General features: G+C 53.8%; 1 protein-coding gene across 3 annotated transcripts in view; it reads right to left on the reverse strand.

The window, feature by feature from the left end:
* Positions 1-15721: 15721 nt before the first annotated feature.
* The window catches only part of CHRDL2 (chordin like 2), a 31311-nt gene continuing 24571 nt past the window's right edge, over positions 15722-22461 (reverse strand). For 2 of the 3 annotated variants that reach the window (XM_025894418.1, XM_073879707.1), the window contains 3 exons: positions 20895-21068; positions 19983-20037; positions 16548-16638 (listed from right to left, as the gene is read on the reverse strand). In XM_025894418.1, coding sequence (XP_025750203.1) covers positions 16548-16638; positions 19983-20037; positions 20895-21068 — 320 coding nt within the window. Of the gene's footprint in view, positions 15869-16545; positions 16639-19982; positions 20038-20894; positions 21069-22461 lie in introns of those variants that run through there. The other variant, XM_073879706.1, reaches the window with a different exon arrangement.

Raw genomic sequence — 22461 nt, forward strand, 5'->3', positions numbered from 1 at the left:
CTTTGCCCAGGGTAAGGTTCACAGTCTGTGGCACTCGGTCATGCGACTGCACCGAGTGTCTGTCTGCCTAAGCGGCATGCAGAAGGGGAGAAAGAAACCCGCGGGGCCTGAGGAGATGCCGGCCTCTCTTCCTGTGTCCGAGTGTCCCACCTTTCTTGTTTTCGGGGACCCCTTGCTCCCTTCCCTCCCCTCCTAACTCTCCTCAGCCTCCATGCCCCCCATCCTTTATGTGCTAGAGTTCCTTGGAAAGGGGAGGGCTCCAGGTGGTGATGGTATGAACAGGTGTTTCAGGGAAGGAGCAGGCCTAGGCCTGTATGGGGACAATAGGAGGGAGACCCTTCTTGTTGATGGTTTTGAGGTCATCCTGCTAAAAGTTTTAAATGCCAGAGGGAAAATTTGATCTTTACCCAAAAGGCTGCTGTCAGATGTACAGAGTCAGGGCACAAGATCGAGTCCCGGCTCCATCATTTACTAGTTGGGTGATCTTGGGCAAGTCACTAAACTTCTCTAAGCCTCCATATCCTCATCTGTAAAATTGGATGGCAATAACATTTCATGTGCAGATTAAATAAGACAATGCGGGGCAAGGACCCAGCACAACGTTTGGCACACATTTAACCACGGTAAATGGCAGCTGTGTGACATCCTGGGCTCCCACTGGGCCCCTGTTGCTAAGACCCAGTCTCTTAGACCCGGGGCTTGACGCCATGGAGGGTCAAAGGTGAGGGGGACCCGTTCTCTTGTAACCTGTCAAACATAGAGCACCCAGTCTTTCTGAGGAGCTAGCTGCATACACTCCTAGGAGCTGCAGTTCTTACTAGCGAGGGGTCACATGTGCCAGGGTAGGGGTGGGTATACTGGGAAGGAGCATCAGGAGATGTGGGGTTGACATACAGTTCTGGCCAGACCACGTGTTTTTCAGTAAAAGCTCAAAATTCTGTTGTGGATGCCAGTACCCAGCACCACGCCAGGCCAGAGCAGGCTTCAGGGGATGACAATGGGCAACACCTCCCGCTGCACGCAGACCCCTCTAAAACAGCATCCACAGGCAGCCAGAGAAACTGCAAGGACCACGGTGTGGATCCTTCACTTCCATTAATGATATGGTATTGGACCAGCCTCCCCAGCAGCCGCCCTGAATCTCAGGTTCCCCTTTTGTGGACAGTGGTTAATATCACCCACCTGGCCGGGTGATCTGTTCAATGAGACATCATGTACAGAGCACACTGCTCAGTGCAGGCAGAGAGTGCTCCCCAAAATGGTGGTGATTAGGGTTTGTGTGAACCTCATCTTCCAGAAGGACTGTGAGGGTGTTTTTGTTTGTTTGTTTTTGCCTCTCAAGACCCAAATTGTGCCAGGCTCCTAACTGGGGCTTTTTCTGTATCCATTGACCAAATGACTGGATCATCTGCTAACCTGAGTGAGGGAAGAAGGCGAGGATTTGCCATGTGGTGTTTTCATGCGGGTGAGGTCATAAATGATGAATCACGTGTAATTGGATGCTGAGTCTCGGTGTGGTTTCCAATTTGTGATCTCATTTTATTCACACAACTCCTGCCCCCTGCCAACTTCATGTCTTGTGGGAGGATTTGGAGAAACTGGAATTGGTCTCCCCAATTTCCAGATGGGAAGATTGAGTTTGGGAGAGGCCAAGTGACTTATCTGGGTCACCTGGCAATCGATGGCATGGTTGGGGCTTCTCCCTTCCAGCCCAAGGGTTTTTGCAGGAGTCCAGTGGTAAGTCTGGGCTGCTCGGGTTGCAAGGAATAGAGACGCATTGAGGTACTGTGGGGAGATGGGGGATGGCAAGAGGACTTCTCAGGTTTCACAGCCTTTTTGATATCAGGGTTTAACCTGCAGTTCTGCTGGCCTGGCAGCCCCAGCTCCCAGCTTAGGCCCTCCTGGTCCCATGACTCAGCCTCCCACTCGTCTGTACTCTTTTCTGCCCACCCTCTAGGCCTCCCATGTAAGCCCCCTAAGAAACAGAATCTGTTACCAAGGTAAGCATTTTGGTTGCAAGGACCACAGGCTCTCTCAGGCCATTTTAGGATTCCTTCTCTGGGGCTGTGGGGGTGGGTCGGGGGGGAACTACATGGCCTGGAACTGGGGAGGGCTCAGACACCAACGCAGCTCCACACAGTCCACCCTCCTCCACTCTCATCCACTCATTGCCATGGCAGATCCCAGGCCAGACCCCTGGAAGGAGCATTCAGACAGACTGAGCTATTCACCACCGGTGAGCTGATCGCCTCACTAGACAGACTCTTCCCAGAGGCCACCCTGGGGCTCCAGGGAAGCTGTGAGCTGGTGCTCTCCCTACCTCTGGTCTCATTGGTGGCCTCTCCAGTGCAAACACTTGCCCACCATTGCTTCTTTGAAAGGGGGTGGGGGTAGCATAGTTGTTTCACCAGAAGAAAATGTTGGGCAGGGAAGGCAGGGCTGAGAATATCCTTAGTGCCTTCAGATTGGGTTTGCCTCTACTTACCCTGGAGTCCCCCTTGGGGGCAGTATTCCTGAGCCAGGCCACTTCTTAGAGCACTTAGTCTCCCTTAAATCTATTCTAGAGATAGGCGCCTTTACCTTAAGTGTGGCTAGGGTGGAAGGGGCATTTAATTCAAAGCTGGCAATTTATGGGTCCAAAGTGGCTGTTTTCATCAGAAGGCACTGTGCGGGTAGCAGGCTCTCTGAGGCAGGGGATGCCTCTCTATTCCAGATGGATCTCAGAGTCTGCGGGCGGAGTAGAACAGCCAGTTTATTCCCTGGGCCCACGGTCAGAGCCCTGTCAGCCCACAAGGTGTGTGATAAATGGGGACTCAAGGCAAGCACTGCCTCATGGAAAGTTCTGGGCAGCAAGTGGAAAGATGTAGATGTGGTGAGGCACCCCTGTAGGTATCAGAGAAATGCCTGGAGTGAATGTGCAAGCCCCAGATAAACTCACCTGGAATGAGCCCATTACAGAGTAGAATTCACTGTGTCATCAAGAGGAAGAAATGGTAGCCAGGTCCATGCCCAGGGTGAGCGTGGGGATCTAGAGGCTCCCCACATGGGAGCAATGCCCAGGGGCTGTTGTGAGGGACCCAGCACAGCCAGGACTCCTTGGAAGGAGGTGACCCCTCCCTGCTATGAACCCTGAACGGGGCCTGTGTGAAGGCCAGGAAAATTACAGCTCTTGCTTTACTTTCCCATTGCAGGAGTGAGCATCCGTATGCGGTTGGATGGGTCCATGGGGAGGGCTAGGGAGATCAGGGTAGAAGCTACCCAGTAGGGAGCAGCCAGGCTTCCCATTCCCTCTGTGAGGGCCAGGATCTACCTATGTCATGTGTCCAGGGGGATGCCACTGAATCCAATCAAAAGCGAAACACGACAGGGTAATCTGGTGTTTCTGGTCATGGGCCTCCCAGTGCCCTCTTAGCTCTCATCCATGGGGGTGTCCAGAACAGGAGGCTTCCAGGAGTGAGCGACTGGCCTCCTTCAAGTCATCCCCGCTGATTTAGAAGGAACCCATGGCCTCCTGAGGCAACATAGGGAAGCTCCAGTCTCAACTCTACTGGGTGACCTCAGGCAAGTCATTAACTGCCCGAGCCTCAGTTTGCTCAGCTACAACCTGGAGAACACAATATGTTTTCCGTTTTGTGAGTTTACATGAAAGCACCTTAAATGCAGCAGACTTCTGTTCATACCTGAACGGTTCTTGCCATTAGACTGGAATAGAATTTACTAGAAACCAGGGCCTACCTGTCCAGTTTACCATTGTGTACCCAGTGTCTGGCACACAATAGGTTGCTCAGTAAATCTTTTCTAAATATGCCAACAATGGAAAAGGGGCATTTTGAGACTCATTATTAATGACAGTCATTCCATCAGCCAGCAAAGAGGCAGGCCTCTGAAAAGGGCATCAGGTCAGTAGACGTGAGTTTTAGCCCAGTCTTGCCACTGACTTGCTGAGGAATCCGGGGCAAGTCACATCACCAGGCCGAGCCTCAGCCTCCTCATTTGTTTGATGAAAGGGTTGGACAAGAGGAGTTCTCAGGTAGCTTCTTGGTGCTCTGGTCCTGAGGATTTGCTGGGGGTGACCATGTGCTCACCCCATCTGGGTTCATGGTGACCATGGGACCACTCTCCTGGCCCTGCCCTTCTCCCCTTGTGTTTTCTTTCTTCTTCTTGGTATTTTTTACTCTGATTGGTCTATCTTCATTTGCAGGAGTTTAAATGCTGCTTTGGCCTTTTGTACATACGTACCCTACCACCCACCTCCCCAATTGGGGGATCTCCCTATGGGCAGCACTGTCTCCCCCACGCACCTTACAGGCAAGACTATCTTCCCCCTCTGCCTGCACATCCCCACCCCCTTCAGAATGGGACAGGCCTCATCTTCTCGCTGGGTCTCTCTCCCCAGGATTGGACCCAGAGCCGTGGCTGCCCTCACGACGGGTGGGGGAGGGCAGAGTGACATGCTTGCTGACAGACCGAGGCGGTGCTCCGAGGGGAGCGGGCCAGCAGCCACAAAGGTGCAGCCGGTGCCAGGTGGGCCTTGCCAGCTGGAGCTATTTTTAGAAGCCATGTTTGCAAATTTTGTGTTAATAGTGTCTCTGTCCAAGCTCTGGCTCCCAGGACTTAGAGAGGGAGAGAGTCTTAGAGAAACCCTCCCTCCTTGTTCTCCTCCCCCTCGTCCATGCTCTCCTCCTCGCAGGTGGCTGGGATTAGTCGGGGACAGCCATCTGTGTGCAGACCCATGCACATGGTGGGTTGGGATGGGGTAGGGGTGGAGGAAGGTGCAGAGGCTTAGAGCTCAGGTTGCCAGAGTCCAGTCTCAGAGGGGCGGCAGGACCCCCAGCCACAGCTCACCTCTGTCAGTGCCAGTTGCCTGGTCTGTCACCACCTTAAGCAGTGAACTTGAGCCCCCACCAGGGTATCTCTCTGGCGACACCCACCCTCACCCCAAGTTCCCCCGACAGGACTTAACTGAGCCTGTTCTGACCTAGGCTGAGCTCTGATCCCAGTGCATCTTCCTGGCCCAGTCCATCAAGGGAGGTGACTGACTGGCAGGTGGCAGAGAGGTAAGAAAGGCCCATATAGCCCCACCCCTGAGGGGTGATCTGATCTGACCAGGATGGCAAGGACATTGAGCACAGTATTACCACTGTGATGGGTATTCCAAAGGACAAATGGTGAACGCTGAGAAAGTAGAACTTGCTCTGTGCTCACAACTAAAGTGTGAGCAGCAATCAAGTAAAAAGTGAGATCCATATGGCTGGAGCAGATTCTTAACACGGGAGGCTGGCGTGTACAGGCCCAAAGCCGGAGCCCAGGGTTCAGTGATTCTGTGGCCATGGACGCAGGGGATCCCTCCAACCACAGGGGCTTCCAAGGAAGAGGCTCCCATCTTTTCCTGGTCCCCACCCATCCACATAGACCTGCACCCCACCCCACCCCCAATGCCCAAGACAGCTCAGGATGGAAGATGCCTCCCCTGCTGGGCAGTGCCACTGTGCATAGCCAGGGATCCTAAAGATCAGGGCTGGAAGGGACCTCAGAGAGCCACCACTGGTTGTGTTAGGATGCTGCTTGAATACCCCCGTGCTGGGGAGCTCATTCTCATGGACACCTTGATAAGGGAGTTAGCAAGCTCTGACTAGGAAAATTCCTCCTGCTGAAACCTATGAGTTCCCAGCTGGCCCTATCCTTGCTCTGCTGGAAGACAGCCTCCTATAACTTCTGGAATCACAGGCTTGGAACATTTGGCTTTCACATTTGGAGCTTTGTGACCTTGGGCAAGGCGCTGAATCTCTCCAGGCTTCATCTGTAAAATGGGGATATTAATGAAATCGGGAGGACTAAAGCAAGCAAAGTCGGGTGGGGGAAGCCTCAGCCGGGGGCTTGGAACACAGTAAGCGCTCAATAAACATTAAGTCTCAGGAATGCTACTAGGTTACCATCATGACCACGTGATCCACGGGGAAACTGAGGCCTGGAGCGGGAGGGGACCGGTGGGCAGGGGTGCCCCCCCCCAGGGGGGTGAGGGCAGCAGAGCAGGGAGCAGCGGGCAGCCGGGGCCGAGCGGGGGCGGCCGGCCGTGGCCTCAGGGGCCCTCTCCCGGCTCCGGCCCCCCTCGCCGCCCGGGCACCGCTCGGCTGCCGCGCTTTACGAGCAAAAACAAACACGTCCCACAAGCGGCCCCTGTGCGGCGCGGCCCCGCGCCCGCCAGCGCCGCCGCCGCCCGGTCAAAGCCGGCTTTGTGCCCGCCCCGCCGCCCCCGCGGCCCAGGCGATTTTAATTAGTGTCTGGGTCTGCGCCGGGAGATGGAAATCAAAGCCCCCGTTCTTCCAGCGCCCCAGCCCCGACCCCCGCCTCCTGCCTGCGGATCCCCAGGCTCCGCGTACCCCTGCTGGCAGCCTCGGGAAGTGGAGCCCTCCCGGAGCCGCCGCCTCGAGTTCGAATCGCGCCTTTTACAGCGCATGTTATCGGCGCCCCGAGCCTCAGTTTCCCCCGTAATAATGGCACTCAGCCCCGGCAGCCAGGCCCTAAAATGTTGTTGGGAGGGTTGCTGAGGCCTGACTCGGCCGAGCAGCCACCAGAGCATGGGGAGGGCCGGAAGGCCTTGAGGGAGGAGGCTGCCTCGTGCATAGTGCTCCAAGTCCAAATTTTTGACCCTTATGCTCTTCAGGGCTTCTTCAAGGGGTAGTCCGGACGGACCTTCCGGTCCGCCTGGGGTGCTTGTTTAAAAGGCCAAAACCTTGCCCCACTCCACACCTGATGAATCAGAACCTTTGGGCTTGGAGCCTCAAAATCCACATTTTGAACAATCCCTATGTTGATTCTGGTGCATGAATGTGGGATTTGCAAAGGATGAAGGAGCCATCTTCTGTAAGAAAAATGCAATCCTTCCCATCTCCCCAGCACCACGACTGAAGTGGGACATAAGGAAAGAGAAAGTACTTGGGGCAGAGCTAGTCAGTGCAAGGTCATGGTGAAGAGTACAGGCTCTGAACTGGAGTGCACAGGTTTGGAACCACATTCTACCTCTACTCATTGGCAATATGACTCTGGGTAGGACTACTAAACTCTTTGCCTCAGTTTCCCTAACTATACAATTTGGATAATAATAGTGTGGCAGACAGTCCTAGGGTCCCCGTGATGTTCACACCTTGTATAATCCCTCTCTTGGAGTGTGGGTGGAACCTGTGATTTGCTTCTGGCCAGTGGAATATGGCAAAGGTGAAGGGATTTTGCAGAATTAAGGTCCCAAATCAGTTGATTTTGAGTCACTCAAAAGGGAGATGATCTTGGGCGGGCCTGATTTAAACAGGTAAAAGCCCTTAAAAGAGGAAGTGGACCTTCCCTGGAGTCAGAGACTCTGTTCCTAACTTTGAAGAAGGAAGCTTCTGTTGTAAGACCAGCTGGTGGTCTCTAGGAACTGAGAGTGGCCCCTGGCTGGCAGCCAGCAAGAAAACAGGGACTTCAGTCCTGTAACCACAAGGAGATGAATTTTGCCAATAACCTGAGGAAGCTTGGAAGTGGGTCTTTACCCCAGTTGAGTCTCAGATGGACTGTTGAGACCCTAGCAGAGAACCCAGCTAAGCTGTGCCCGGACTTCTAACCTATATAAACTGTGAGATAATAAAGGTGTTTTTTTTTATTAAAGATTTTATTTATTTGACAGAGAGAGACACAGGGAGAGAGGGAACACAAGCAGGGGGAGTGGGAGAGGGAGAAGAAGGCTTCCCGCGGAGCAGGGAGCCCGATGCGGGGCTCAATCCCAGGACCCTGAGATCATGACCTGGGCCGAAGGCAGACGCTTAACGACTGAGCCACCCAGGTGCCCCATAATAAATGGGTTTTAAGCGGCTAAATCTGTGGTAGTTTGTTACCCAGCATAGAAAACAAATACAAATAGTACCCACCTTATAGGGTTCTGGTAAAGATTAAATGGGGTCACTGAGGCAAAGCTAATGGCTTGGTACTGGCTCATAGGAGAGACTCAGTAGTCAGTAGCTGCCATTGTTATTATATTTACAATACAGCATTTTACAAAAATAAATTTTAATCACCAGCTTATTAATTAATGTGTTTACAAAAACCATAGGATTTGCAAGCCAGAAAACTACTACATTTGAGCAAACTTGCTAGGAGAACTTCCCCTTGCTGGGTTATGTCTGTTAGGATGCTCTAGGCTGCAAGTACCGAACACCTGACTAATAGTGGCTGTCTTGGGTTGGGATTCTTAGAAGCAGAACTTAAGGCAAGGAATCATGTGAAAATAATGTATGAGGAAGTGTTTCCAAGACAAACCACTAGTAGGGAAGTAGAGAAGTGGGACTGGAGGGGGAATGTGATATCAAGCCAAGTCCCGCAACCTTGGCTCCATCTTGCAGAGGAGCTCCGGCAACAATGCAGATCACTCCTTGGAGCTGGCCAGATCAGTGAGTACAAGGCAGCTGGAGGACTGACACCTCCATACCCAAGTGTCATTGGTTAAGGGCCTCCTTTCGTGTAGGGCAGGGGTGTAAATTCCCAGGCTCTTCTGGCTTTCCATGCTCATAGTCAGAGTGGGCTCCAGCAGCCTGAAGGCCATCCTCTGACAAGGCGAAGCAGGTGCTGGATGTTGGGAGGGAAAGCACAGTGGGAGCCGGTGTGTATGAAAATGTTAAAGGGATGAGAGGGTCATTGGCAGCGCTACTGTGGTGGCATAAGCTATAAGGACATCTGTTGTTTGCTTAACAAGAAACGTAGGTGGTCCCCAGATTGGCTCAGTGTGAGTCATTGATGTCATGGAAGACTCAGCTCCTTACAGCCTTCCTCAGCACTGCTGGCTTTCATATCCTCAGCCTCATGGTCACAAGATGGCTGCTACAGCCCCATATCTCATGTGCTTAGCTGATAGCATCTGAAGTAGGAAGCAAAAGAGGATGAGCAGGCTTTCTCCTCATGTGACTTTCTCCTTTGAGGAGGAAAATCCTCTCCTTTGCACCTCATCAGAATTGGATCATGTACCCAGCCCTAGATCAGTCACCGGCAGAGGAGAGTTGAGTTGCTAAGGCTGGCTTAGCTCGATCAGTGGTTCACCCCCGCTGCTGAGCCCCCATTCAGATGGGGTTCTGTGAGTAAGGAGGAAGTAGGGGAATGACGGCTGGGAGGGCACACAAGTCATCACTCTTCCTCATTTGCAAAAGGGGGATATTGGTACCTGCCTCTGAGATTTGTGGTGAGGATGAAATGAGCTGATTTTAATTGCTGTGTTCATCCACACTGTTTTTTCTCTGTTGCACTGAGCTCGCTGAAGGCAGGGGCCATGTCTGGCTCACCCTTGCTTCTGTTGATTCAACCCTCTAAATAGTAACCCTATCTGTTTCTCTCCCTGTGTTGCCACACCCTAGTCCCGACTGCCACCACCTCTGTCACTGGTAGCTGGGACAGCTTACTCATGGACCACTCAGCTTCCATTCTTGGCTCCCTCTAGGTCTTTCTCCCACAGAAGCCTGATGGATCTTTGTAAAGCACAAATCCGATTGAGTTATATCCCTGCTGAAAATCCTTCCAGGCTCAAGAAAAAGGGCAGGGTGCAGGCTGGTAGTGATATTCAGGGTAAATACTGGCTTGGAATAGGCCCTGGGCAATCAGAATAGGCACCAACATTGACAGCCATGTCGGCACATCCGCCCTGAGCATCAGCCCTGTTTTAAGGGCCCCTAGGAGAGCTGGCCTCTGCCTACCTCTCTTGGCTTCTCTCTAGAGACTGTCTTTCCCACCCCCCACCCTCCCACCTCTCTGCCTGCACTGGGCCAACACAACTCTCCTGACGCCTGATCTGCTTGCCCTTCCCCAAATGTACCACTTGTCTCCAGGCTCCTGGACGTGCTGTTTCCTGGGACTGGAACATGATTTCTCCATGTCTCCTGGCTACTTCTTTAAAGCCTCCATTTGGGTGCCCCCTCTTCCAGGACACTTTCTCTGACACTCCTCTCCCCCGTCATGGTCTCTCACGGCCCCTGTGCTTTCTTCTGGCAGAGCACTTGGCACTCAGTCATCATTGTGGATGTCCCTTTCTCCCTCACCAGACAGGGATCTTTCTGAGGGCCCAGTGGGGCACACAGGACAGCTGCATCCCCTGTGCCGGTAGTAGTAGGTGGTGATAGTGATGGTAGTGATGGTGGACAACTCTCAGACCTAGGCGCTACTCTGACCTTCTTTCAGCTGCAACCTGACCCATAGTACGGGGAGTCCACGGGTTCAAGAGGTTGTGTGCCCCCACCTGCCTTCCCCACACTCTGCGAACACAGGATCCTGGAATTCTCTGCCCCAGTAGCCCAAGTCTGTGTCCAGGACCATGTAGTCCTCTTCCCCAGATCTGCCCTTTAAGCCAGAAAGGATAGTTTGCCCAGGGAGTGGGGAGGTGGGAGGTGGGTTTGGATGCAGCTTGGACATTGTTTCAGCTACTATCACTAGGTAACAAATTACCGCCAAACTGAGCAGCTTACCACAGCTATTTTTTTAATGCTCATGAATTCTGTGGGTCAGGAACTTGGGCAGGGCACAATGGGAGTGGTCCACCATGTCTGGGCTTCCACTGGGAAGACTCAGTGGCTGGGGGCTGGAATCATTGGGAGGAGTGATCAGACGGATGATGCTGGTAGCTGGCTGGGAGCTCAGCTGGGGCTGTCCCCTGGAGTATCTATCTTTGTGTGGCCTCTCTAGGTGCTTGGGCTTCCTCACAGCATGACGACCTCAGAGTTACTTAGCCTTCTTACATACTAGTTCCAGATGCCAAGGGCAAGTATCCCATTAAACAGGGGGGAGCAGCAGGCAGAGGGAGAAGCAGGCTCCCTGCTGAGCAAGGAGCCCCATGTGGGGCTTGATCCCTGGACCCTGGGATCATGACCTGAGCCAAAGGCAGATGCTTAACCAACTGAGCCACCCAGGAGTCGCCATTCTGGACGTGTTCTAAAACCACTAAAGGCATGCAAACTGGGGTGTCTACTTATGTGTGTACGAGGCCCTTCACACTCTAGGACAGAGGTGAAATAAGAAGAGAGGTGGATTGAGAGCAGGAGGTCAGGCGCCAAAAGTGAGTTCTCTGTGTTTCCATGTTCTGGCAAAGAAGTCAGAAAATTTTAAGTTTGAACTTGGCCTTCTAAGTCATTAAGAAGGTATATTTCCAAGGTAGGAAGATAGAACATATTTGTTTAATAGTTTGTTAGTTTGATTTAAAACTTTTAAATATTTAGGATATGATGTGTAGGCTCCATTTATTTTCCATCCTGGGCCCTGCAATATGAGGGGTGGTCCCGGGAGTGGAGGATGGTAGTGGTAATGGTGGGGAGAGGAGTAGTGGTGATCACTCAAGGCTCAGTAACCACTTACTGAACATCTACCGTATGTCAGCAGTCAACCATGTCTCACCATGGTTGTCTTCACCATCAATGTCATTCCTCCTTCCCTTATGTCCTTCTTCAACAAGCATGCATTGAATACCTCCTATGGATGAGGGGCTGGGAATGAAAGATGACCGCTATGTAGTCTCTGGCCCAAGAAGCTTACCGGCCAGTGGGAGAAAGGCTCAGGAACGGATCATTGCAATCCAAAAGCATGTGTTTGTTTACAGAAGATCATATAATGCTGGGGCAGCAGGGAGGCCCAGGGAGGGCTTTTTCTGAGGAGGGCTTGGAGCATAAGCTGGAGTACTACAGGAAGAGACCAGGGAAAGACATTCCAGAAAGAGGGAACAGCATCTTTAAGGTGTGGAGGAGAGGACACTGGTTTCAAAAGTGGTCTGAAGTTGTAGTGATGGTAGCTGGGAATGGGGATCCCTTTACTGACCATTTGTGTGCCGCCCACCTCCTTATTTGAGGAAACTGCTCCTCCCACTCAATCATGATTCTAATACCTCATCCCTGACCACCTAAGATGGATTATGTACCCAAGAGAGACCAACCAGATTCATTCCCCAGAATCTTTCTATGGGAATTGGAAGGGCAGCTCCTTTGTCCCCTGTCTGATTGAGAGCTGTTAGGAGCCCGAGCAGTTGGGAACTGAAAGAGTTGGTTGGGAAGAACAGACTAGCATGCAGGGCGCAACAGAGAATGTCCTGATGGGGTCAGAGCCTGTGATCCAGGTCTTCCTGGAGCTCAGGTCCATCCCAGCTTGGTCAGGTAGAGCAGCAAACTGGATCCCAGAGTGCTGCTGGGAGAGTTGATGGGGAGTTGGGGCCAAAGAGGCAGCAGATCCTGAGGGGTCAGGCAGGAAGGCATCGAAGAAGGGCCTTAATGAGGGGAAACAGGGTAAGATTTGAGTTTCTGGGAGATCACTCTGGGTTGGCAGGCAAGACTCGCTGGGAAGGGAGTGGCAGGGGGCGGGGCTGGCAGCAGAGGAGCTGGTGAGAAGGCTGATCTCACCTCCAGCCCCGACATCAGAGGGCAGGAGAGGGTGTGGACATGGAAGTCAGACCCTGTGGGCTCTGTAAGGGCCAACTCTAGGCCACATTGGACCTTGGGCAAATCTTGTGGCTCTGTTTTGTGCCAGACGTGAAAAGGTAGGACTGGGGAGAGACATCAGATGTACTATGGTCATTTAAGCAGCCTGGAGCTGGGGCAGAGATCCAGGTCCTAATTCCCACTCTAGAAGGTCTGAGATAGCTCCCTGTCCATAGAAACGCATGCCACCCCACCCCCTTCCAACCTCAGTCAGCCTCCTGCAGCACCTCCTGTTCATCTTCCATGAACTAGCCTTGCAGCAGGGGAGGGCAGGCAGGGTGTCTTCCAGGAACTAGGGTGGGGGGAAGGGGGAGTGGGTGGGCCTGCCCTGCAGAGAGATGCCATTGTGCCTGGTGGGGCCCCAGGCCTTCCCTTACCCCCAGGACAGCCCCAAACCACAGGCCACGTCCTGTTTTCAGAAATACTGACATTTCCCAGAGCCCAGGGTTCGTGGAGGGACAGGGGGAGGTGGCTTCAGAGCTACTGGAGGAGGAAGAAGCCTCCCCAGGAAACCCGGAGGGCAGGCTTGGCATCATAATAGGAAAATCAGGTGATTTGGGTGCCAGGAAGCTACCTGGGAAGGTGGAGGCTCTGAGCCTAGGTTGGTTGCACCTGCCCCAGCTCAGGACCTGGCCCCTTCAGTGTTCTAGGACCCATCGGGGTATAGAATCGCAGACCTTAGCTGGAATCCAACCCCTCCAATTACCAGTATGTGATCTTGATTAGGTCACTTCCTCTCCCCGTGCCTCAGTTTCCTCATTTCTTAATGTGGTTGCCAATCCCCACCTCACACCTCACATGTTATCCTAGGGATCAGATGAGACAACAGACTTGAATGTGCCTTGTTAACTAATGGCCAGCTTGTGGGAGGGGATGCCACTATTTCTTCCAGAGCCCAGCCTGTGCCTCCTGGTCACCAAGTAGGACTCCCTGCTGGAGTCTTGGGGAGCCCTGGGAGTGGAAAAGCTGGGCAGCCCTGGGAGATCACCCCTTCCTTCTCCCTCATCACGCTCATGGGGAGACCAGCAGGGTTAGACAGTGAGTTAGTGGCTGAAGAAAATGGATTTTAACTTGTCCTTAAACCTCCCCTCTTCCATCCTCACTCCTGTTCTTCTACTTTCCCTGTCCTGTGAGGTCTCCTCATCGCCAAGACTTGCTTACATCTCTCCTGTCTGAAAAACCCTCTTCTTCCGTGCATGTCCACTGCCAGCCACTGCCTGCCCTTCCCCTCTCCTTTACCACCAAAGTTCTTCAAAGACTTGTCTGTTTCCTCACCTCCCTGACACCGCCTCAGCCCCCCAAAACCTCCTGCCGCCTCCCCGCTCTCCTGACAGTGCCCATTGCCGCAGGCACCAGAAGCCCCCTGGTCCCTGGGGAGGACCCTTCCCGGGCCCTGTGTTACTGGACTCTCAGCCACCACACCCTCCTGGCTTCTCTTTGCCTCCACCGGGGTTCCTTTGCTGAGGCTCTGGGGTTCACTCTACAGACTCTTTCAGGCCAGTGCCACCCAACTCCTGGCTTCAGTTACCACCTGTAGGCCAACAGCCCCCCCCAGACTCCCTGTCTCTGGCCCAACCTTGTCCCCAGACCCATAGAGCCAGGGGTATCTCCTGAGACTCAGCGTGTGCTCAGTTGAAACTTCTGGGTTCTCTCCGCAGTTAGCACATGAGACACTACGCACTACCCTCCTCGCTTTCCCTCAGCCCTGTGTCCAGTCCGTCATCAGTGCTGCCTTCCCTTCTGGGCCCATCGCCTCACCCCTGCCCCGGCCATTGTCACGCGCCGCCATGCCGTTCTTCACCCAGCAGGCAGAGCCGGCTTGCTAACCCACAGATCTGACCAAAGCACTGAAACCCTTCCAGGGCTCCCGGCTGCCCTCAGGATGGGGCCAGAGCTTCTCAGCTGGGCGTTCAGCCTCACCTCCCTTCGCTCTTTGCTTCAAATTACACTGTCCAGCAAGAGTGAGCTGTGGGTGACCCCCCCTAGAACATGCTCTTTTCCATCTCCCATGTACCATCTCTTCTTGTGCCACCTCTGTCCCCCCTTCACCCCGTCCCTCCGCCTTCTCCTCTAATCCTCCAGAGCCAGCTGAAGTGTCCCCCGTCTGGGCAGGCCTGTGCTCCCCACAGCCCTGCTGTTGCAGGGGAGAAGGGGCAGATTCCAGCCATGTTCCTCAAACCCCAGCCTCTCAAACCAGGCCCCTGGGAGCTGGCGGAGGGAGTTCGTGGCGTTCGTCCCTGCCCGGGGAGGGCGGCACTGATAGGCAGCTTCGCAGACTTCCCAGACCTCAGACACCCGAGTACAGAGACCAAGGCTCAGGGGACAATAGGCAGAGCCCTCTAAGTGGCTGCAGGTGGCAGAACTCCAGCCCTTAGGCCATCTCACGCCGCCCCTCCACAGCTTCCTATCCAGCTTGGGGTGGAGGGCAGTGCTGTGCTGGAGGGGGAGCACGGGCCTGGGAGGCGGTGGGCCTGAGTTCTAGTCCCGACCTCCCTCGCTGTCACTGTGAGGCTTTGGGGAAGACACTGGCCCACCCTGGTCCTCAGTTTCCTCTTCTTTAAAGGCGGGGTAATTCCTACACTGTTCCTCTTAAGTGGAATCGTGAGCATTAAAACATCTTTGAAATTGCAAGTAATCGTACATGTAGGCAGGAGAAATTATTAATGTTGTCTTTAATTATAACTGTTAGGCTCTCTTCCCAGACTGTGGTGCTTATACCATTGGTGACGCAGACTGGGGGAGGAGTGCGAGCCTGGAGCAGGAGACCTGGCACCGGCTCGGCCTTTGCTACTGCCCTGCCCCGGGGCTCCGCGCAAATTACCGCTCCTCCTGAAATTCAGTTTCTTCATCACAGAGCGTGGCTGACAACTCTAAGGATCCCTGGAAGATTCGCTGGGGAAAGTGCCTCGAGGCTCCCTTTCCACCTCCACTGGCTAACTGGAGTCAGTCCCTTTCCTAGGCTCAGAGCCAGTGAGCTCCAGGAGGGGGGGCACCCATAACAGCAGGAGGAACCATAGCTGGGGGCCAGGGATGGAGGCAGTGCAGAGCCAGGAGAGGCCCCAGAGGCAGACAAGGGCCTGGGCAGGGAGGCTGGGGGAACGATGTGCCCCGAGGACAGAGGCCAGCCTCTACCCCTGCCGCATCTCAGTCTCTAACCCCGTAAAATGGACATAACCAGGCCTGCCTTGCAGTCCCTGTGGGAACACACGCAGACCGGACATGAACTCAGCAGGCAGGGTTGAGGGGTAATGCAACTTATCGTTTATTAATATATAACAACAAAAATGATAAAGCTTGTATCTGCAACTGTTTAGGTCTTTGTTATAAGGTTTTGGTTGCTTTGTCTGGACTGGCTGTGACCTTCAGCTCCGGGGTCTGGGCTAGGAAAACATTCCAGTGACCTGGATAGAGGAAAGCAGAAGAGGGGTGTGGGGGTGGGGGTCGGCTGTAGAGTGTGCGCGTGTGCATGCATGTGCCCAAGAGAGGCAGAGTGACTGGGGTGGGAAAAACTTAGGACAAGAAGGGCGGTGAGAGCCTGGGTTTGGAGTCCACAGGAGGAAGGAGATGGGTATTTCCATCACAAAACTCTATCCCCGATCAGTTCTTGGCATGTGACCCCACCTTCAACCAACCAGCATTTGGGGGTGTCACCTCTTGGTGATACACCCATCTGTGACTTCCTCCCCGCCCCCCCCCCCCGCCCCAGCCCCAAGCCCCACCTGGGTCCATCTTCCTCAGTATAGTGCTTAGGAATTTTTCAGTAGGAAATATTCCCATAGAGAGGGGATAGGCAGTGTCAGGGTTTGGGGGCTCAGGCTTCCCTCCTCCACAGCCCTGTCTCCTCCACTCCCAGGACCAAATCCAGATGGTTCTGCTTCACCTTCCCACTCCCAGGCGCCCTGCGTTGAGAAATCTCTGGCCCAGACGCCCACTGGATTCCTGTGCCGGGAACTGCCCGTCTGTGGCTGACAACCACCCCGCCCCCCTCCCAGCACCAGCGGCCAGGAGCTCCCCAAGAGGCCGCTGGCCTCTGGCCCGGCTCTCTTCCCAGGCCCCCCTGTTCGGCCTAACGTCCCACCTTCATGGGTGCCGGTGAGGAGCCGGAAGTTCTGTGCCTCTTTCTGGAAGTCTTGCTTCCTGACTTTCTTGATCTGAATCAAGTGGAAGATTCCTGAGGGCAGAGGCAAGGGCATGAGCAGGAAAAGGTGGGGCCATGCAGTCAGTGGAACGGGTAACTCAGACACAGACGGGACCCAGTCACCCCTCCCCTCCCCTGTTCCGACCAGACACCAAACCCTGTGGACTAGATTTCCTCAGTATTTTGAACCTACCCTCCCACCTCCATAGCCACTCTCCCCATACAGGCCCCATCACATCTTGCCTGGGTCGCTACACTAGACTTCTGACCCCTCATACTCCCCCTGCAGTCTGTGATCCTAACTGCAGTCATTCGAAACCATACCTCAGCGGTCCTTCCCTTTCCCTGACCTCTCATCACCTCTCTGCTCACCCTTCAGCTGTCACCCTCAGCATCCTGCTCTCACACTACTCACCTGTCCACAGTGCGGGGTGTGGGGGAGGGGGGGGCCCATATGGACTGGTCATGCTTTTTTCTGGGCATAGAATGTGTGATAAAAATCAATAGGTGTGCTTATCGGACTCCCAAGAACATCAAGTGTCAGAGTGGTAGGCCCCCTGTCAGCGCGAGGCTCTGTTCACCCAGCCCCTGGGCGGCCTTCCTGTGCTCCAGCCCTAACTGACTACTTCAAAGTCCCCCGAGGGGCCCAAGCCTTTACATAGGGTACCCCTCTGCTGCAACTCCTTCTCCTACTGACTTCTGTTTCTCCTGTTGTCTCCAGAGACTCCTACTCATCCTCCAGGCTTTGGCTGGGAAGTCTTCCTTGATCTCCCCTCCTTGGGGCACCCAGAAGCTCTTAGCTGCTGTTGACGATTATCCCTATTTCCATTGTGCTAACATTGTGTCTGTTCTTGCCTCCCCTGGTTACTTCTGCAGGGCTTTGCCTCTCTGGTTCCCCTGCGCCTGGCCCACATCAGTCATTTAGTATAAGTGAACAAATGAACAAACGAGTGAATGATCCCTCGATGAATGGATGGGTAAGGAAACATATGTGTACCCAATCTAGCCCGGGCCCTAAAGGGAATGAGGCATTAGCTGGATCTCCTGATGTTTGCATCCCATGGGGAGCTGGCCACGGGTACCACACATGGCGCTGAAACCCCGAGCACACGGGCTGTGAAGTTGCACCAGTTGTGACCGCCAGGGTCTGTGGCCAGAAAGAACAGGTGTGACAGCAAGGCCTCTGCTAGCCGGGACAGCTCTCAAGAAAACTAAGAATTGGCCTTGCTTATGGAAATCTGAGTAGGATGCCACTGAGAAGAACGGTCAGCACTGAGATCCAGGAGGCTGGGAAAGTCCAGCATCGTTCTCAGGACCCCCAGTCCAGATGCCAAGGACCAGGATATGGGAGAGACTCGCTCCAAAGGCCCAGGCTACATCACAAGGCTGAGATGGCGATAAGTCCTTCTGCCCAGGCCTGCCACTGCACACACCCCAGAACGCAAATGGAGAGGAGGTGACAGGGATGAGGGAGGGTCTTCACACTGTAGCCTGTAAAGCATGATCGTAAGAACTGAGCTCTAGGACCTGGAATCGAGCCAGCCTGAGGAGCATGGCCATGCCTTTGGAGGGTGTGCCAGGTCTGAGGGCAGCTGGGCTCTGTGAACCCCCAGGGCAGAGACGGTACCAGCAGGTGAGGCTCAGCTCAATGCCAAAACAAACCCTTTCTAGGTGGAGCCATCCACAATGGAGGTGGGGTTGGGGGCATGCGGAGTCAGGGGCTGGAGACCATCTAGGAGACCATCCGGGAGGCCATAAGGGGTTTCCTTCCTAGACAGGGGCTGGAATCAGGACCCCTGAGGTCCCTTCTACTCTGAAACTCCAGAATCGAAAGGGCTCTTAACAATAAGCCAGCTTCTGGGGCCTGAGTCCGGGTGTCAGTGTCTCCAGGCCAGTTCTCCCCTTCCTCTCCCTGCCCCCGAGGCCTGCTGATTCTGCTCCTCTGGGTGAAGAAAGAGGGTTTCCCACTGACAGTCAGACCTCGGGAGTGTTTGCTTTGACCCCCCACAGTGTGGGGCAGGGAGGTGACTGATGAGGCACTTAGGCAGCCCAGCGGGGCAAGAGATGGGGAGGGGGTTTTTGCCAGTGACAGGAAGGTAGAGCCTGGCACCGTGAACTTGAGGAGTCCCCACCACCTGCTCCTTTCCTGCTGGGCCTGGTGGTATTGAGATTGGCCTTGAGCTACAACGCTCCAGTCTGCGCCATCCTGGGCACACCTTGGCCTTCCTCAGGCGCCTCTCTGAAAGCATTAGGTCGCCTCCGTGGAAGCAGCTCTGGGGAGACTCAGACCTGGGTTTGAATCTTTGCTTAAGTGCTTAAACTGTGTGACTTTGAGCAAGTCGTTTTACCTCTCAGACTCAGTCTTATCTGCAAGATGGCGCATTAATGCATATCCCTCAGGTTTCTTCTACGGATGAAATGAAACACTTTAGCAGGGGCCTACTACACACCAATGACAGGGCGGAACACAGGGCATGGAAGCAGAAGCTCCGGGGCCGGTCTGAGGCTGTGGCTGCCACCCTTCCTTGCCTGCAAAGCACTCCTCTTGCCTTCCTCACGCCTGTCCAGCCACAGTCCCCTCCTCCACGAAGCCTTCCAGCCTGACCAGCTCAGCTCCCGGGGAGCTCCTACTGCATCCAAGTCACTAAGTCCTGGGCTCCCACGGACAGAGACTGGGACCTATTACTCTCTGTGGTCCCAGTACCTGGTGCGGTTGCAGGGGAGGTCTGGAGGAAACCAGCACCTGTCCAGGCACAAAACGATGATGAGGGCTGCTGAATCTAACTCCTCGGCTGTGGCAGAGCCCCTGCCCAGTTGCTGCTTGCACACCCCTGTGAACTGAGCTTGCTCCCCGCTTCTTTGACAGAAAGGGTCTAGGTATGAGAAAGTGCTTCCTCTCGTTGGTGGAAACATGCTTCTCTGTAATTCTAACTGAGGAGGTGGGATGAAGATACTAATGTTAGCACCTACTATAGGTCAGGGCTGTACCCATGGTATTTCATTTAATCCTCCCAAAACCCTCCTTCCCAATTAACAGAAGAAAAAATTGAGGCCCAGAGAGGTCAAGTGACTGCCCAAAGCCACACAGCTAAGAAAGAGCAGAGCCGGGATTCAAACTCAGGTCTGTCTGATTCTCAAAGCCCCTGCTTGTCATTCTGACCCTTGTAGTCACTCAGAACACAACCGCTCCCCCTGCCTGGGGCAGTCCTTCAGAGCCAGGAAGCCAATGGTCCTGTCCCCCTCAGTCTTCTCTTCTCCAGGCTGAACAGCTCCGCTTTCTTCGTCCATTCCTCCTAGGACAGGAGGCAGAGTAGAGCAGGGAAAGAGCCGCATCTGACGTCACAAGACATGGGCTCTAGCTCCCGTCCTCCACTTACTGGCTGTGTGGCCTTGGGCCAGGTACTTCACCTCTCTGAGCCTCAGTTTCCTCATCTGTAAAATGGGGATAATAATACCTAACTCTCAGGATCGTTGAGAATCAAATGAGATAATGAGTGTGAAGCACTTTGTAAACTCTAAAGTGCTCCACACGCTGGTTATCATTATCATGACCATTCCCTCTTCCACCCCTGCCCACTCCAGCCAGACCCATCGGGAGAGAACAGTGACCTTACAGCTAATTCACACTTAAAGGGTTTAGTTTGTTTTACTCTGCCCAGGGGATCTATGTTAGGCAAGAAGAGCCAAAAAGCCCAACTCTCAGCAATTCCCTTCTCAATGACAACTCCTCTTGACCTTCAGCTGGTGATCTGAGCCTCCTGTTGCATCTGGTGAGTTTCGCAAAGAATGAGAACTATGTTCTGACGTCCACTTATTGGAGGGGTAGAGTCCACCATACGGAAAAGGCTGAATGAGACTAGCCTCCAGGCCCTCCTGCGTTGAGGATGCCGTGAAGGCCCTTCTGCCTGAGAAGCTCTCCCCTCATAGCGTGCTGACGTTCTACCAGTAGACATGCCTTTTGCCTCAAAATGCCTTTTGCTTCAAAATACGCTTTTGCATAGGCGTTACCCTTCCTGGCTCCTCGCAAGTGCAACAACCCCTTCCTCCCAGGAGAGGGAGCACTTCGAGGCCCTGGCGTCACCCCGTGGATGAGCTTATCAGAACTGTCAGAGAATCACAGACAGAATCTCTGTCTCCCTCTATCTTGGAATTGGAGACTTAAATCTAGAAGGGTAGCCAGAGGCAGGTCTTCCCGGGCTAGAGGCCTCTGATCCACAAAATGCCCCTAAGGCCCCTGGTGAGGGGGACAGGCCAGAGGTAAGCCCGGCTGGGAGTGGGCCAATGCTCACCTTTTACCAGCTTCCAGAGGTAGATCTCCACCTGCTCAGAGGCCTCATGCTCCAGGGCAAAGCGATGTAGGTTGTCTGGGCTTGGAGCTACTGAAGTGTGGACGAGGACCCGGCCTGGCACCTTCGGACACCTGGTGGCCCTGATGTCACTGGGGCCAGGGTCTGCCTTGTCCTCTGGGGAAGACAAGGAGCTCGTGAACATTCTGACCCCCACCCCCACCCCTGCCTGGTAGGCCCAGGGAGCCAGGTCGCTAGTCTGACATCCCCCTCAGGTCTTTAAGGTCCTTGGGAAAGTTCTGGTGCCCTGGTACCAGAGAGAGGGGCCGCCTCTCCCATTCACCTCCCATTGATCAGCATATCAGAAAACTTCTCATCCTTCTGCACCCCACTCCTCTTCCACCTCCTCCAGGCAGCCCACTTGGAACAGTGTAGCTTACCCTGCTTCTTCCCACTCACAGCCTTTAAAACCCTTCTTGCTTATGCCTCCCACTCGTGCCCTTGGTCTCACTACCTTGCATTGCCTTGTAATTGTCTCCCTCGGATATGTTTTTCTCTACAAGCGACCTATGGGTGAACGACAGGCTGTCCTTTGAGTCACCCACACCACCAAGCACAGGCTCTCACGAACACACACAGAATGAAAGGTTTGGGAGGAGAGAGGTGATCATGGCGACAATGAAGATCACGGTTGTGATGGTGGGAGAGGTGGTGGAGGGGATGATGATCCCACTGTAGTAGTGTGCCGGGTTGTGTGGGCGGATGATGGTGATAGTGGTGATGGGTTTTGGTCCCAAATTGGATCCAGTCCTAAAGCCTCAACATGCTGGACTTCCAAGGACAGACATTCTCCAGAATTTTCCATGTACTAACAATTCCCTATTTTTCAGGGACTCGAGGACTAAGTCCCTACACATACACGCTTCCTTCGAAACTCTTGCGGCGCCTGGGTGGCTCAGTTGGTTGGGCGACTGCCTTCGGCTCGGGTCATGATCCTGGAGTCCCAGGATCGAGTCCCGCATCAGGCTCCCTGCTCGGCAGGGAGTCTGCTTCTCCCTCTGACCCTCTTCCCTCTCATGCTCTCTGTCTCTCATTCTCTCTCTCTCAAATAAATAAATAAAATCTTAAAAAAATAAAAAGAAACTCTTACTAGTTACGAAGCCTTTCGAGATGTCCCGCTAAGAGTTGTAAGGCTACAGTCTCAATATTTTTAAGGGAAAGTGGACGGAAGTCTGTGTTTGCGAAGGAGCCTAGTAGTGAGCTACAGCCAGGCTCCCAGAGACTTCAAGTTGAACCCCTACCCCTCATGTGTTTCCGGTACCACCCCATCATGCTCCCTCTCTAACCCTGTCCCAGTAGCATATTACTCCGACCCTATCCCTTAGGTTTGGATTTTGATTTACAATTTATGAAACATTTTCCCTCAACTCTGTCTGAGGCTCGAGAAAGGAAAATTACTTGTCTAAGCTCACAAGAGTAAGTTAGGAAGTCAGTCGGTAAGCGGGCTAAAGTGGATGCACCCTTCCTGACGTTAAAGCCTCGGGTAGGTGGAGACTTAGGATGATTGCAG

The sequence above is a fragment of the Callorhinus ursinus genome, unplaced genomic scaffold, assembly GCF_003265705.2.
Source record: "Callorhinus ursinus isolate GAN/ISIS: 27379988/994484 unplaced genomic scaffold, GSC_fseal_2.0 scaffold35, whole genome shotgun sequence".
Taxonomy (NCBI): Eukaryota; Metazoa; Chordata; class Mammalia; order Carnivora; family Otariidae; genus Callorhinus; species Callorhinus ursinus.